General features: G+C 68.7%; 3 protein-coding genes across 3 annotated transcripts; 2 read left to right on the forward strand and 1 right to left on the reverse strand.

Annotated features, from left to right (window-relative positions):
• Window positions 1-2,935: 2,935 nt before the first annotated feature.
• RHOBADRAFT_66487 (uncharacterized protein) lies at window positions 2,936-3,333 on the forward strand. The gene has a single exon (XM_018418981.1). The coding sequence runs from the start codon at window positions 2,976-2,978 to the stop codon at window positions 3,225-3,227; it is 252 nt and encodes an 83-aa protein (XP_018270846.1). The 5' UTR covers window positions 2,936-2,975; the 3' UTR covers window positions 3,228-3,333.
• Window positions 3,334-4,138: 805 nt separating this feature from the next.
• RHOBADRAFT_15257 (uncharacterized protein) lies at window positions 4,139-6,342 on the forward strand (the record flags this gene model as incomplete). The annotated part of the gene is made up of 9 exons (XM_018412251.1): window positions 4,139-4,224; window positions 4,296-4,395; window positions 4,455-4,626; window positions 4,691-4,787; window positions 4,847-5,138; window positions 5,251-5,284; window positions 5,355-5,644; window positions 5,708-5,744; window positions 5,804-6,342. Coding segments are annotated over 9 exons (1,647 nt in total), but the record flags the coding sequence as incomplete, so codon positions are not given.
• A 465-nt stretch (window positions 6,343-6,807) lies between these two features.
• On the reverse strand, window positions 6,808-8,365 carry RHOBADRAFT_49765 (uncharacterized protein; the record flags this gene model as incomplete). Its single annotated transcript, XM_018415268.1, has 6 exons — window positions 6,808-7,043; window positions 7,111-7,259; window positions 7,344-7,461; window positions 7,539-7,857; window positions 7,923-8,059; window positions 8,197-8,365. 6 exons carry the CDS (start codon window positions 8,363-8,365, stop codon window positions 6,955-6,957), a joined length of 981 nt encoding a protein of 326 aa, XP_018270848.1. The 3' UTR covers window positions 6,808-6,954.
• Between the last annotated feature and the right edge of the window lie 2,451 nt (window positions 8,366-10,816).

Raw genomic sequence — 10,816 nt, forward strand, 5'->3', positions numbered from 1 at the left:
CTCACGCGCGCCACCGCACGCCGACAGCCGTTCCATGCTCCGCCTCGCCTCGCTCTCGCCGCCCCGCTCCTCCTCATCGCCCCCGTCGATCCGCCGCTGCGCCGCCCTCGTCGCCGCGCGGCACCACCACCACCAGCACACGACCTCGACGTCGACCACGACGCGCGCACAAGGGCGCATGTGGGTCCCTGGGAGCCCGATCGTGTTCGGCGGGCCGGCGCAGGCGCAGGCGGCCGAGCAGGAGCAGGCGCGCGAGGGGTCGCCGTCGGCGGGGCGGGCGTGGCGTAAGGGCGACCCGGTCATGTTCGCTGTAGGCGAGAGCGGCACGGGGCAGCAGGGAGTCCAGGTCGGGGGCTCGAGGTGCGTCTGCTTCTCTCCCACTCCTCGCGCCGTCCTGCACCGCCCCCCTCTTGAGGGAGGACGACGAGCGCGCGCTGACCCGCCCGCCCCCGCAGCTCAGCCGCCCTCGGTCGCACGTCCTCCCTCGAGTCGCAGGCGCGCCCGACTCGCACGCCCTCGCCGCGCACACGCGCTGCGGCAGCGACGTGGTCGCCGCAGCCCCCGACGCGCTCGGCACCGCCTCCTGCCCTTCCTCTTCCTCCTCCCGCCAGCGCCGCGCACGGCAGCACGCCCCGCGCCCTGTCGCAGGCCGAGATGGACGACCTCGTCGCCGGCGTCGACTGGGACGGCATCGACCTCGACCCCGACCTCGACCTCGACATCGACCTTGGCCGCGACCTCGGCCGCGGCGAGCACGACGGCGAGCGCCCGCCACTCGCACCGCACGCGAGCTCCTTCGCGCTCGCGCCCGACGAGCTCGAGCGCCTTGTCGACGGGATCGACTTCTCGCAGGACGCCGACTTGCTCCTGTCGGACGGCGAGGGCGAGTCTGGCCCGCGGCCGTCGAGCGCGCAGCTTCCTTCGCCCTCCCCTCCTCCTTTCCCTCCTTCACCTGCTCCTGCCGCGTCACGCCCATCACCCTCGCCTCGCCTCGGCTTCCGCACCCTCTCCCGCACGCACTCGTCCACGCCGACCTCGCCGCGCCCCGAGCCGCCGCAGCACGCGCGCGACCTCTTCTCGCCGGGCGCGGCCGCCGCCGCCGTCACCGTCACCGCCACCGCCGCGCCCACTTCGCCGCTGGCGCGCTCGATCCGCGCCTACAGCTCGTCGCCGCGCTCGCCGCCCGGCGCTGAGGCCGCGCAACCCGTCGGCGACGGCACGAGCGCGGGCGCAGGCGCGACGGCGCCCAGGGCCAAGGTCATCGAGCTCTCGAGCGACGACAGCGACGCCTTTGCGTCGTCGCCTGACCTCGTCGTCGTGCGCAAGCCGCAGTCGGCCGCGCCCGTCGGGAGCGTCGCGCACCGCGCACCGCGCGCATTGGCGGCGGCGGCGCCGCTCGCCAACCCGAGGGGAGGGTGGTTCCAGCGCCCGGCGGGGCGAGCCGCTCCTGCGCCGGCCTCGCCGTCGTCCGCCTACTCGACCACCGCCTCGAGCTCGACCCTGCGCGTCCCGGCCGCGCCCCCTTCCACCTCCACGACCTCCTCGACGTCGCGCCCTCGCCCCGTCCTCGCCCCAGGCGTCCCCTCACGCGCCCCTCCCTCGACCCGCCCCGCCACCGCTCGCGCCGGCGCGGCGCGCCCGGCGCGCCTGGGCTCGAAGCGCCAGCTCGAGGCGGCGAAGCAGGAGCTGCTGCGCGCCAAGTGGACGACGACGTTCAGCTTCAAGACGTGGCCTGTCGAGGCGTGCGGGGGCACGAGGCCGCGGATGGTGTACACGATGGACGAGAGGGAGGTCGAGAGGGTGCTGCCGACGCTCAAGGGGTGCGTCCTCTCTCTCTCTCTCTTTTCCTGCACTTTCGGCCGTCGGGCCGGGTCTCTTACTGACCCCTCGTCCGCGTTACCTTCTACAGGCCGCTCGGCTTTGGTACGCCCCTCTCACCTTCCCTCACCTCTCGCCCGACCGCCGTCAAACCTCGTCTGACACCCTCTCGCCCCCGACCGCAGACCTCGAGTGGGACCCGTACGTGCCCAAGATGGCCGGCAACGGCGGGCCGGGCAAGGCGGCGCTCGTCCAGGTCTGCGACGCCGACACGATCCTCCTCGTCCACGTCGCCAAGATGTCGCGTGAGTCCAGCCGCCTCTCCCCCTCCCGTCTTTCCTGCGCGAGATCACTAACGCTGCCCGTCGTCGCAGGCTTTCCGCCGGCACTCAAGCAGCTTGTCGAGGACCCGGAGCGCCTCAAGCTCGGCGTTCAGATTGCCGGTGGGTCTCCCTCTCTCGCCTGCTCTTCCTCGCCCCATACACACGCTCATGCTTCGCTCACGCAGGCGACGCCGCCAAGCTCAAGCGCGACTTTTCGCACAACGCCCAGGGCCTCCTCGAGCTCAACGCGTGCGTGCGGGCGTACGACCCCGAGCGGTTCGTCGGGCGCCTCAAGCCGGGCCTGATCGGCCTCCAGGAGCTCGTCGGCATGTACCTCGACGCGTACTTGCCCAAGGAGCAGGACGTGCGGTGCGCGAGGTGGTCCGGGGCGCTGTCGACCGAGCAGCTCGAGTGTGCGTCGACTAGTCCTCCCTCTCTATGGCCGGTCCCACGAGCTCGCGCTCGTGGTGTTCGGACTTGAGGCTCGACAAGAACGCGTCGACTGACGCCCCCTTTGGACCCACAGACGCCGCCAACGACGTCTACGCCTCGCTCCTGGTCCTGCGCGCCATCCAGGACTTTTCCGACCTGTCTGCCGACGCCGCGACAGCCGACCTGCACCGCCTCTCGACGACGCCGTACAACCCCTGGGCCTCGTCGACCTACCCGCGCGCCGCCGCACCGACCTCGGCGTCGTCGGCGACCCGCAGCCCACCCTCCCTCGCCCTCCCCTTCCCCAACTCGACCCTCCCCGCCGCCGCGCGCCACGCCCTCACCGACCGCAAGTTCGAGGCCCTCGCGCTCTTCCACGACGAGCGCCTCGCGCTGCGCGACATGACGGCGCGCATGAGCGCCTCGTCGGCGCCGCTCAAGCCCGTCAGCGCCGCGTGGAACGTCCTGTCGGCCGTCGCCAAGCTGCGCCAGCGCGGCGTCGAGGTCGAGTGGGACGTGCCGAGGCTCGTCGCGCTCGTCGACGAGGTGGCGGGCGGGTCGGCCAAGAAGTCGATGCTGCGCGAGCATGGCGAGCTGCTCGAGGAGCTCAGGGCAGGCGCGGCGGCGGCGGCGACGGCGGTGGCGGCTGCTTGACGGTCTCGCTGGCAGACGCGTCGTGCATGCCTCGCGGATGTAGTCTATCCTTCCCCCGTGTTGTTGCGCTTCCGCCGCTTGCATTTCACTCCCGACATTTCCCCTCTTTCGTCCGTCCAAGTCGAACTCGAGAAGGTCGCCTGCGCTTGCTCTTGGTCCTTCGCTCGGGCTCGTTGCTGGTCGCCGCTCAAGCGAATTCCCCTCGAGCTCTCTCTGCCGACCGCTCGCAGAAGTGCCGCAGCGGTCGAAGGCTGCCCGAATCTCCGCGAGCGTGCGCGGGTTTGAAATCTCGAGGAACGGCGCAGCGTGCGACCCCCCACGCCTCAAGTCCGCTCTGTTCCGGACCTTCTGCGCTGTCTTACGGCTTGTGATTCGTCGAGTGCGCGTCGACAATCGAGAAAGAGCGGCCGCAGCACTCTCGTCCGAGGTTCTTCCCCTTGCGGCGCCCGGTTGCGCCCACTCGACGAGCCAAATTTGGGCTCGCCCGGCGAGTTGTTCCGCAGACGATGCTGAGAGCTCCGCGTTAGCGCGACACAAAGGCGTGGAGGAGCGAGTGGACCCCCAACTCGTCCATGACGGACGATACGCGGCTCTCTCTACCCTCGTCCTCCCTCCTCTCGCTCTCGCGCCACGCTCCTACCGCTTTCGCCCGCACGCTCGAACGCGGTCAGCACAAGATGGGCATCATGAGCGCTTTCAGTGAGTCGTCACCGTCCTCTCAGCGGCCGCACGGGCCAGAGTGGAGGCTCGAGTGCCCTCGAGTCGTCGTCGGTGGGCTCGCCCGCACGAGCCTGGCCAGCTGCACATTCGCGCTCTGTACCTTACTCGCAAGGGACATGTAGCTGACCATATCTCCGCCGCCCACAGTCGCGAACCTTCCTCGCCCGCCTCCCAAGTCGGACCGCGAGTCGATCAACTTCTTCAAGGTCCTCGGCTCCCTCACCGCGCTCCAATGGGCCTTCTTCCTCAGCGGCTGGCTTGCATGGACCTGCGACGCGTAAGTCTCGCGCTCTCTATCTCTGTTTGGGTCAAACTCGACGGCAACTGACGCTCGTTGTGTCCTCTCAGTATCGACTTCTTCGCCGTCTCGCTGTCGAACCACCGCCTCGAGATCTTCTTCGACAAGCCGCTCAAGCAGATCACGACCTCGATCACGCTCACGCTCCTCGTGCGTCTCGGAAGATCGGCCTTCTCAAGTCGCTCCTCCTGACGGTCCACCTCCTGCAGTTCCGCCCGGCCGGCGCCGTCATCTTTGGCCTTGCCTCGGACCGCTGGGGCAGGAAGTACCCGCTCATCATCGATCTGTGCTGCTGCGGCGCCCTCTCGCTCGGCACCGCGTTCGTCAAGACGTTCCCGCAATTTCTCGCCGTCCGCTGCCTGTTCGGCATTGCCATGGGCGGTACGTCCCTCGCTACGTCGCCGCTCAGGATTCCGAGCATACGTACTGATGGTCTCTCGCACAGGTATCTGGGGATTGTCCGCCGCCCTCGCGTTGGAGAACATGCCCGTCCGCGCTCGCGGCCTCTTCTCCGGCCTCCTTCAGCAGGGTTACGCCGTCGGGTGCGTTTCGTGCTCCTACAGTGTCTTGCGTTCTCTACTGACGTGCGGCTCCCCCACAGCTACCTCATCGCGGCCGTCCTCAACCTCACCGAGGTCGCGCGCCACAACGACTTCAAGATCCTGTTCTACTTTGCCTCCGCGGTCTCCTTCTTCGCCGCTCTCGTGCGCCTCGTCCTCCCCGAGTCGGCGTACTTCCTCGAGCGTCGCGAGGCCGACAAGGCCCAGGGCACCACCGTCTCGTCGAGCACCAAGTCCAAGATCTTCCTCCGCGAGGCTGGACGCGCGCTCAAGATTCACTGGGTCCGCTGCATCTTTGCCGTTATTATTATGTCTCTATTCAACTTCTTCAGCGTGCGTACTCCTCTATTCCTGCTCTGCGGCGGACAGGGAACGGAGCAGGCGCTCGTCGTGTCTCCTCGAGGGCCGCCGAGTCTTTCCTGGCTGACTCTCTCTGTCTTTCCAGCACTCGAGTCAGGACGTGTACCCTAGCTACATCCGTGAGCTATCTGGCCCTACCTCGATGCGTCCCTACGTGTCACCGAGACTGACCCGCCCTCCCTTCCGCAGAGGACGGCAAGGGTTTGAGTGCACACACGGCTACGCTCGCGACAATCGTCGGTAACGTCGGCGCCATCGTCGGCGGCACCGTCGCGGGCTACGTCTCGCAGTTCCTCGGCCGCCGCCTCACAATTATCGTCATGTGCATCTGGACCTGCGCCTTCATCCCGCTGTGGTACCTTCCCAGCTCGTTCGCCGGCCTGGCGGCGGGTGCCTTCTTTGTTCAGTTCGGCGTGCAGGGAGCGTGGGGCGTCATCCCGGTCTACCTCGCCGAGCTCTCGCCGGTCGCTTTCCGCGCCGTGCGTCCCTCTCCCTCCTTCTTGCGCCGCTCTCCCGTCTCACGCTCGCCTCTTCTCCTGCAGGTCTGGCCCGGTGTCGCCTACCAGCTCGGAAACATGGGTGCGTCTCGACGTCTGCAGTGCCTGCCTCTGCGAGAGCTGACTCGTCGTCCCACGCAGTTTCGTCGGCGTCCGCTCAGATCGAGGCGACGGCGGGCGAGAACCTCAAGACAGCTGCAGGGCGCCCGAACTACGGTCTCATCGGCGTCATCTTGATCGTTGTGCGTCCCTACCCCTCTTCTCTGCTGCTGCGCTTGGCCCTCCCTCCCTCGTTGCTGAACTTCCTCGCACCGCCCGCAGATTGTCGCCGGCTTGATCATCGTCTGCTGCCTCGTCGGCGCCGAGGCGCACGGCTCGCACTTCGAAAAGGGCAAGGCGGCGTTCGAGGAGGGCGGCGGGCTCGACGAGATCGAGGAGCGTGCGTCTCCTTCCCCATCTCTCACCCTCGGGCTCTCGCGCCTCCTTCTCTCTCTCTCTCTCCTACGCGCATATCTGATGCGTCCTGCATCCTGCTCGCAGTCAAGGACGACACGTCGCCGAGCGCCAGGTACGGCGAGGCCGACCTCGAGAAGGACGGCCAGGCCAAGATTGGGCAGCCGATGCACCGCGAGTCGGCGAGCATGACGGACGACAAGCGCAGCGTGTCGACGTACGCCTGAGCACGGTCGTCGTGAGCGTCGAGCGTCAAAAAGATCTCGACGCGTCAACGACGGTCGGCCGACGAGCCACCATCCTTCCTCCTGTACTTGTTCCTCGCAATGTCAATCTGTCACGAGTCTCGCTCTCTCAGTCTGCAGCTGCTGTCCCTCGTGTCACATATGCGAGAGCGGAAGAGCTCGCTAGCGACCACGTCGCTTCCGACGTCGTCGAGAAGAAAAGGCCGCTCGGACCTCTGCTTTGCCGAGATCTCTCCCCTGAGCCTCGTTCTCTCGCTCTCGCCCCTCGACCGCCGCAGCGAGTGCTGAAAGAGCGTCTGCGTCCTGAGCGCCGCCGCTTCAGGGCGAGCACAGCAAGCCGAGGCCGCCCCGATGCCGCCGACGCCTCGAGCGTTTGGAGGGAGAGGACGCTCGGCTCGCAATGGGCGCTCTCGCGCAGAAAGCTCGTCGGGCAAGGACACTGAAGAAAGTTGCGTAGGCTAGACAAGGCACAAAAGTACGAAAGAAAGCGCGCCGAGAGAACCGAGCGAGCGAGAAACGTCTCGTCTCGCCCTCCTTTCTTCTCCCTGACCCACCGACGGCCGCGGCCCTCCTCTCACGGCCCTCGCACGAGCCTCACATGTACCAGCCGTAGCCGCCGTTCCAGTCGTCGTCGTAGCCGAAACGCCATCCGCCGTCGCGGCCACGACGCGGGCCCTGGTGGTCTGTGTGAGGCGAGGGAGCTTCAGGTCTCCGCGAGAGCGACGCAGGACGGACAGGAGGTGGACGCACAGCTGCTCGTGTCGCGCTTGTTCGAGATGCCCGTCATGGCGGCGTAGTTCTCGTAGCCCTCGGCCGTGTAGCTCGGGCCGGCGTGCGCGTTGCCGCCCTGGGTCGCGCTCGACGAGTCGGTCCACTTCTGGCGGCAGAGTGGGCACGTGCTGCGGTCGATCGGTCGGCGAGGGAGGGTCAGCTCGGATCGACAGCTGCAGAGTGGACCGAGAGAGAGGGAGAGCGGGACGCACGTGGGGTTTGACGTCTTGGCCCAGTTCATGAAGCACTCGCGGTGCAGGGCGTTGCCGCAGCCCGACTCGCCGAGGCAGAAGACAAGGCCCTCCTCGGACCCGGGCGTGTAGTCCTCGTCTGCAGGAGGGCGCTCCGTGAGCGACCGAGAACAGGTAAAAAGAGGGGGGAGAGGGAGGAGGGGCGCGAGGACGTACAGCAAATCGGGCAGCTGTCGCCCTCGTCCGGGACGCGCTTCTTGACGCCGAGCGAGCTCGACTCGGCCTCGAGGTCCTCGGGCTTGAGCGCGCCCGTCGCGACCTGGTACCGCCGCACGACGCCCTCCTCGAACGCGGTCCTCGGTGCCGTGCGCGCGTTGGCAAAGATGGCGGCGAGCTCTGACGAGAGGAGCGCCGACTGGTACCACAAGTTGGACGACTGCGGGACCTGGAGGACCTTGAGGAAGACGAACAGGCGGTGCTTGCACGTGTTGCCCTTGGCGCCGTCGGGGCAGTCGCACGACGGGACCTTGTCGATCTGCGGTACGAGGCGGCCGGGTCAGCTCGTGCTGCCTCGGAGAGCGGCTGAAGAGGCTGACGGACCTGGACGGTGTAAGCGTTCCCGGTTGTACCGAGTACCTTGAACTGCTCGCTCGTCTCGCCCTGTTTCTCCCTCGCGACGCAGAAAAACCGTTGGGCAAACACGCGATCGGCACGCTCACGAGTGGCCTGCGGGCAAGCTGGTGGACGTGAACGAGGGCGAGGTGATGAGGTGGGCCGGGTCGAGGTGGGGGCAGAGGGGAGGAGGAGAGGGAGGGCAAGGAGGTCAGCGATGCCGCTCTGCGATGGCTGGACTTGGAGAGAGCAGTCGGCGCACCTCTCTTGAACTGCTTGAGGCGCTTCTCGGGCGGGAGCTGGTCCTCGTACCCCGGGTCGCTCTTCTTGAGCCGCTTGGTCGCGCTCGCAGGGCCGGCGACCGGGTACACGCGCTCGGCCGGGGCGGCGGTGGGTGCAGGCGAGGCTGAAGCACGCCTCTTGGTCGTCATCTGAGAGTGCGGAGCGAGGGTGACGAGCGAGGGGCGGTGCTTGCTCTCGAGGAGCGAGAGGCTGGTCGACGCGCCCGCATCCACCTCGAGCTGGGTGTCGCACTGAACCGCACTGTACTTGACTCGCTCGGCCCGCTGCAGAGCACCCCTGCAGAGCACAGCGTCCACCGCTGCCTACTACGAGAGCTCGTCTCTCCCTCAGCTCTCCCCCACGAGCTGCTCTCGGCGACGAGCACCCCGAGAGTGTGCTCGGAATGACGGGGCCAAGGACAGCTCGCGCAGTGCTGCGCCACGCACAATTGCGGCCTCGACCTCAGTTGTGCCGACGGCAGCAGAGGCACCTGCCCGCTTGAGGGTAGATCGCGCTGAGCGCTCGGCCCTCTCGCGCGCACCTCGTCCCGCTGTCAACCATGGGCAGCGTCTTCTCGCGTACGAAGCTCTGCTCGGTACCGCGAGCTCGAACGGGGCCAGCCGCTCGGAAGGAAGCGGAGCGGGGCAAAGCAGTGAACGTCGCGAGCGGCTCGTGCAGGGACGCCGCCTTGGCCGAGTGCAGAGAGCGTTTCGAGAGGTGCCTTGGCTAGAGCAGCAGCGTTTCTCGAGGCGAGCAACCGCGACCCAAGCGCCGGTCAAAGGGGCGGCGGCGGAGGGAAAAAGGCACAGACAGGGTCGAAGTGAGCCGCGGCGCCCCTCGTTCGTGGCCCCCCTCCTCCTCCTCCTCCCCCTCCCCCTGCACGCTCGCGCACTCCAGCGCTCGACACGCCTGCGGACCTCGACAGACACCTCGCCTCACCCGCACACCCGCACGCGAGCCGCTCGCCCGCTGCGCCCACGGTCCACTCAGCCCTCCCGAGCCCTCCGCACCCCCAGACTCGTCGCCCCTCCACTTCCCCCTCCCACACTTCTCTCTCCGCCTCCGCCCGCCCGCGCCAAATGTCGTCGTCGACGACGACTGCCGACGGCAAGAAGAAGAAGGAGGGCAAGGTCGCGACCTGTCGCTACTGCGGTCCGCCTCCTCCCTCTCCCCCTCTCCCCATCCCCGAGGGCGCGCGGGCCAATTGGCCCGCAGCTCGCTCCGCCGCGCTCGAGGCGGCGCGCCACGGCCCGACCAGCTCGACTGACGCCCGCCTCGCCTCCTCGCAGACATGACCTTTCGCAAGCTCGAGCACGCACAGCGCCACGAGCGCACCCGTGCGTCCCCCTTCGTCCTCGGCAGCGACGGCCGGCTCCCCCTTGCCGAGCGGGAACTGACGCCGGCGCATTTGTCCCTCGTCGCCCGCAGACACCCTCGACCGCCCGTACTCGTGCGACACTTGCGGCAAGACGTTCGCTCGGCAGTGCGTCCCCGGTTGACGAGCCTCGACCGAGGCGCCGTCGCTGACCTCGCCTTTCCCCTCCTTCCTCCGTCCCTCCTTCCCTCTCTCCCGCCCGCGCAGAGACACGCTCCACCGCCACTCGCGCCTGCACAACCGCGAGGACGAGGACGGGCCGGCGGGCAAGGCGCCGCGCAAGCGCCGCGTCTCGAACGCGTCGGCGACCAAGCCCGCCGTCGTCAAGCCCGAGGGCGAGAACGAGTCGTCGCCCGACGCCGTCGGCTCGTCGGGCTCGTCGTCGTCGCCGTCGCAGCCGTCGATCGCGGTCGACCTCATGGTGCCGCAAGCGTCGACCTCGGCGTCGACGGCCGCGCTGTTCCCGGGCATGGGCCTCTCGATGAGCCTCCCGGTGGCCCCGCCGTCGTTTCCCGCCTACTCGCAGCCCGAGCACGCCGACCACCACCATGCCTTTCCATCCATCGACCCTTCTTTCATCCCTTTGTCTCGTCGCTTCAGCGACGCTGGCTACCCCACGACTCTCGCCGCCGCGTCCCTCGGAACGAGCGCTCCTGCCACCTCCTCCTCCCCCTTCGCCGGAGCCGCAGCGCATGGCCTCGCCGTCCGCCCCGACCGACCCGCCCTTCGTCCGCGCGCCATGACGCTCGCCGGCCTCCCCGAGTCGCTCGGGTGCTTCTCGTTGATCAACTCGCCGGCCTCGTCGCACGCGAGCCTCGGCGACGGCGACGACGACGACGACTCGTCCATGAGCAGCGGCGACGACGACGACGACGACCTCGCCGGCGACAGCGACATCAAGGTCAAGAGCAGCTCGCCGAGCAGCGACGGCGAGTCGGGCGCGCCAGGCGGTACCGGCGCCGACGGCTGCAGCCCGACGTGGGCGACGTCGTTCCCGGCGCCCGAGAGCCACTACCCGTCGCCCGCCTTCTCGGCCTACTCGCCGACCCAGCTCCACCGCGACCCGCTCGAGGACCTCCAGTCGATCCTCGAGAACGACCCGGTCGGCCCGTCGTCCCGGTTCCACGCGCCGTCGTCGCCGCCGCCGACCGCCGAGCCCGAGTTCGACTACGCGTCGTTCGCCGCGTCGATCGAGGGCCCGGCCAAGCCCGCCAAAAGGGCGCCC

Source organism: Rhodotorula graminis (genome assembly GCF_001329695.1).
Source record: "Rhodotorula graminis WP1 unplaced genomic scaffold RHOBAscaffold_7, whole genome shotgun sequence".
NCBI classification, from domain to species: domain Eukaryota; kingdom Fungi; phylum Basidiomycota; class Microbotryomycetes; order Sporidiobolales; family Sporidiobolaceae; genus Rhodotorula; species Rhodotorula graminis.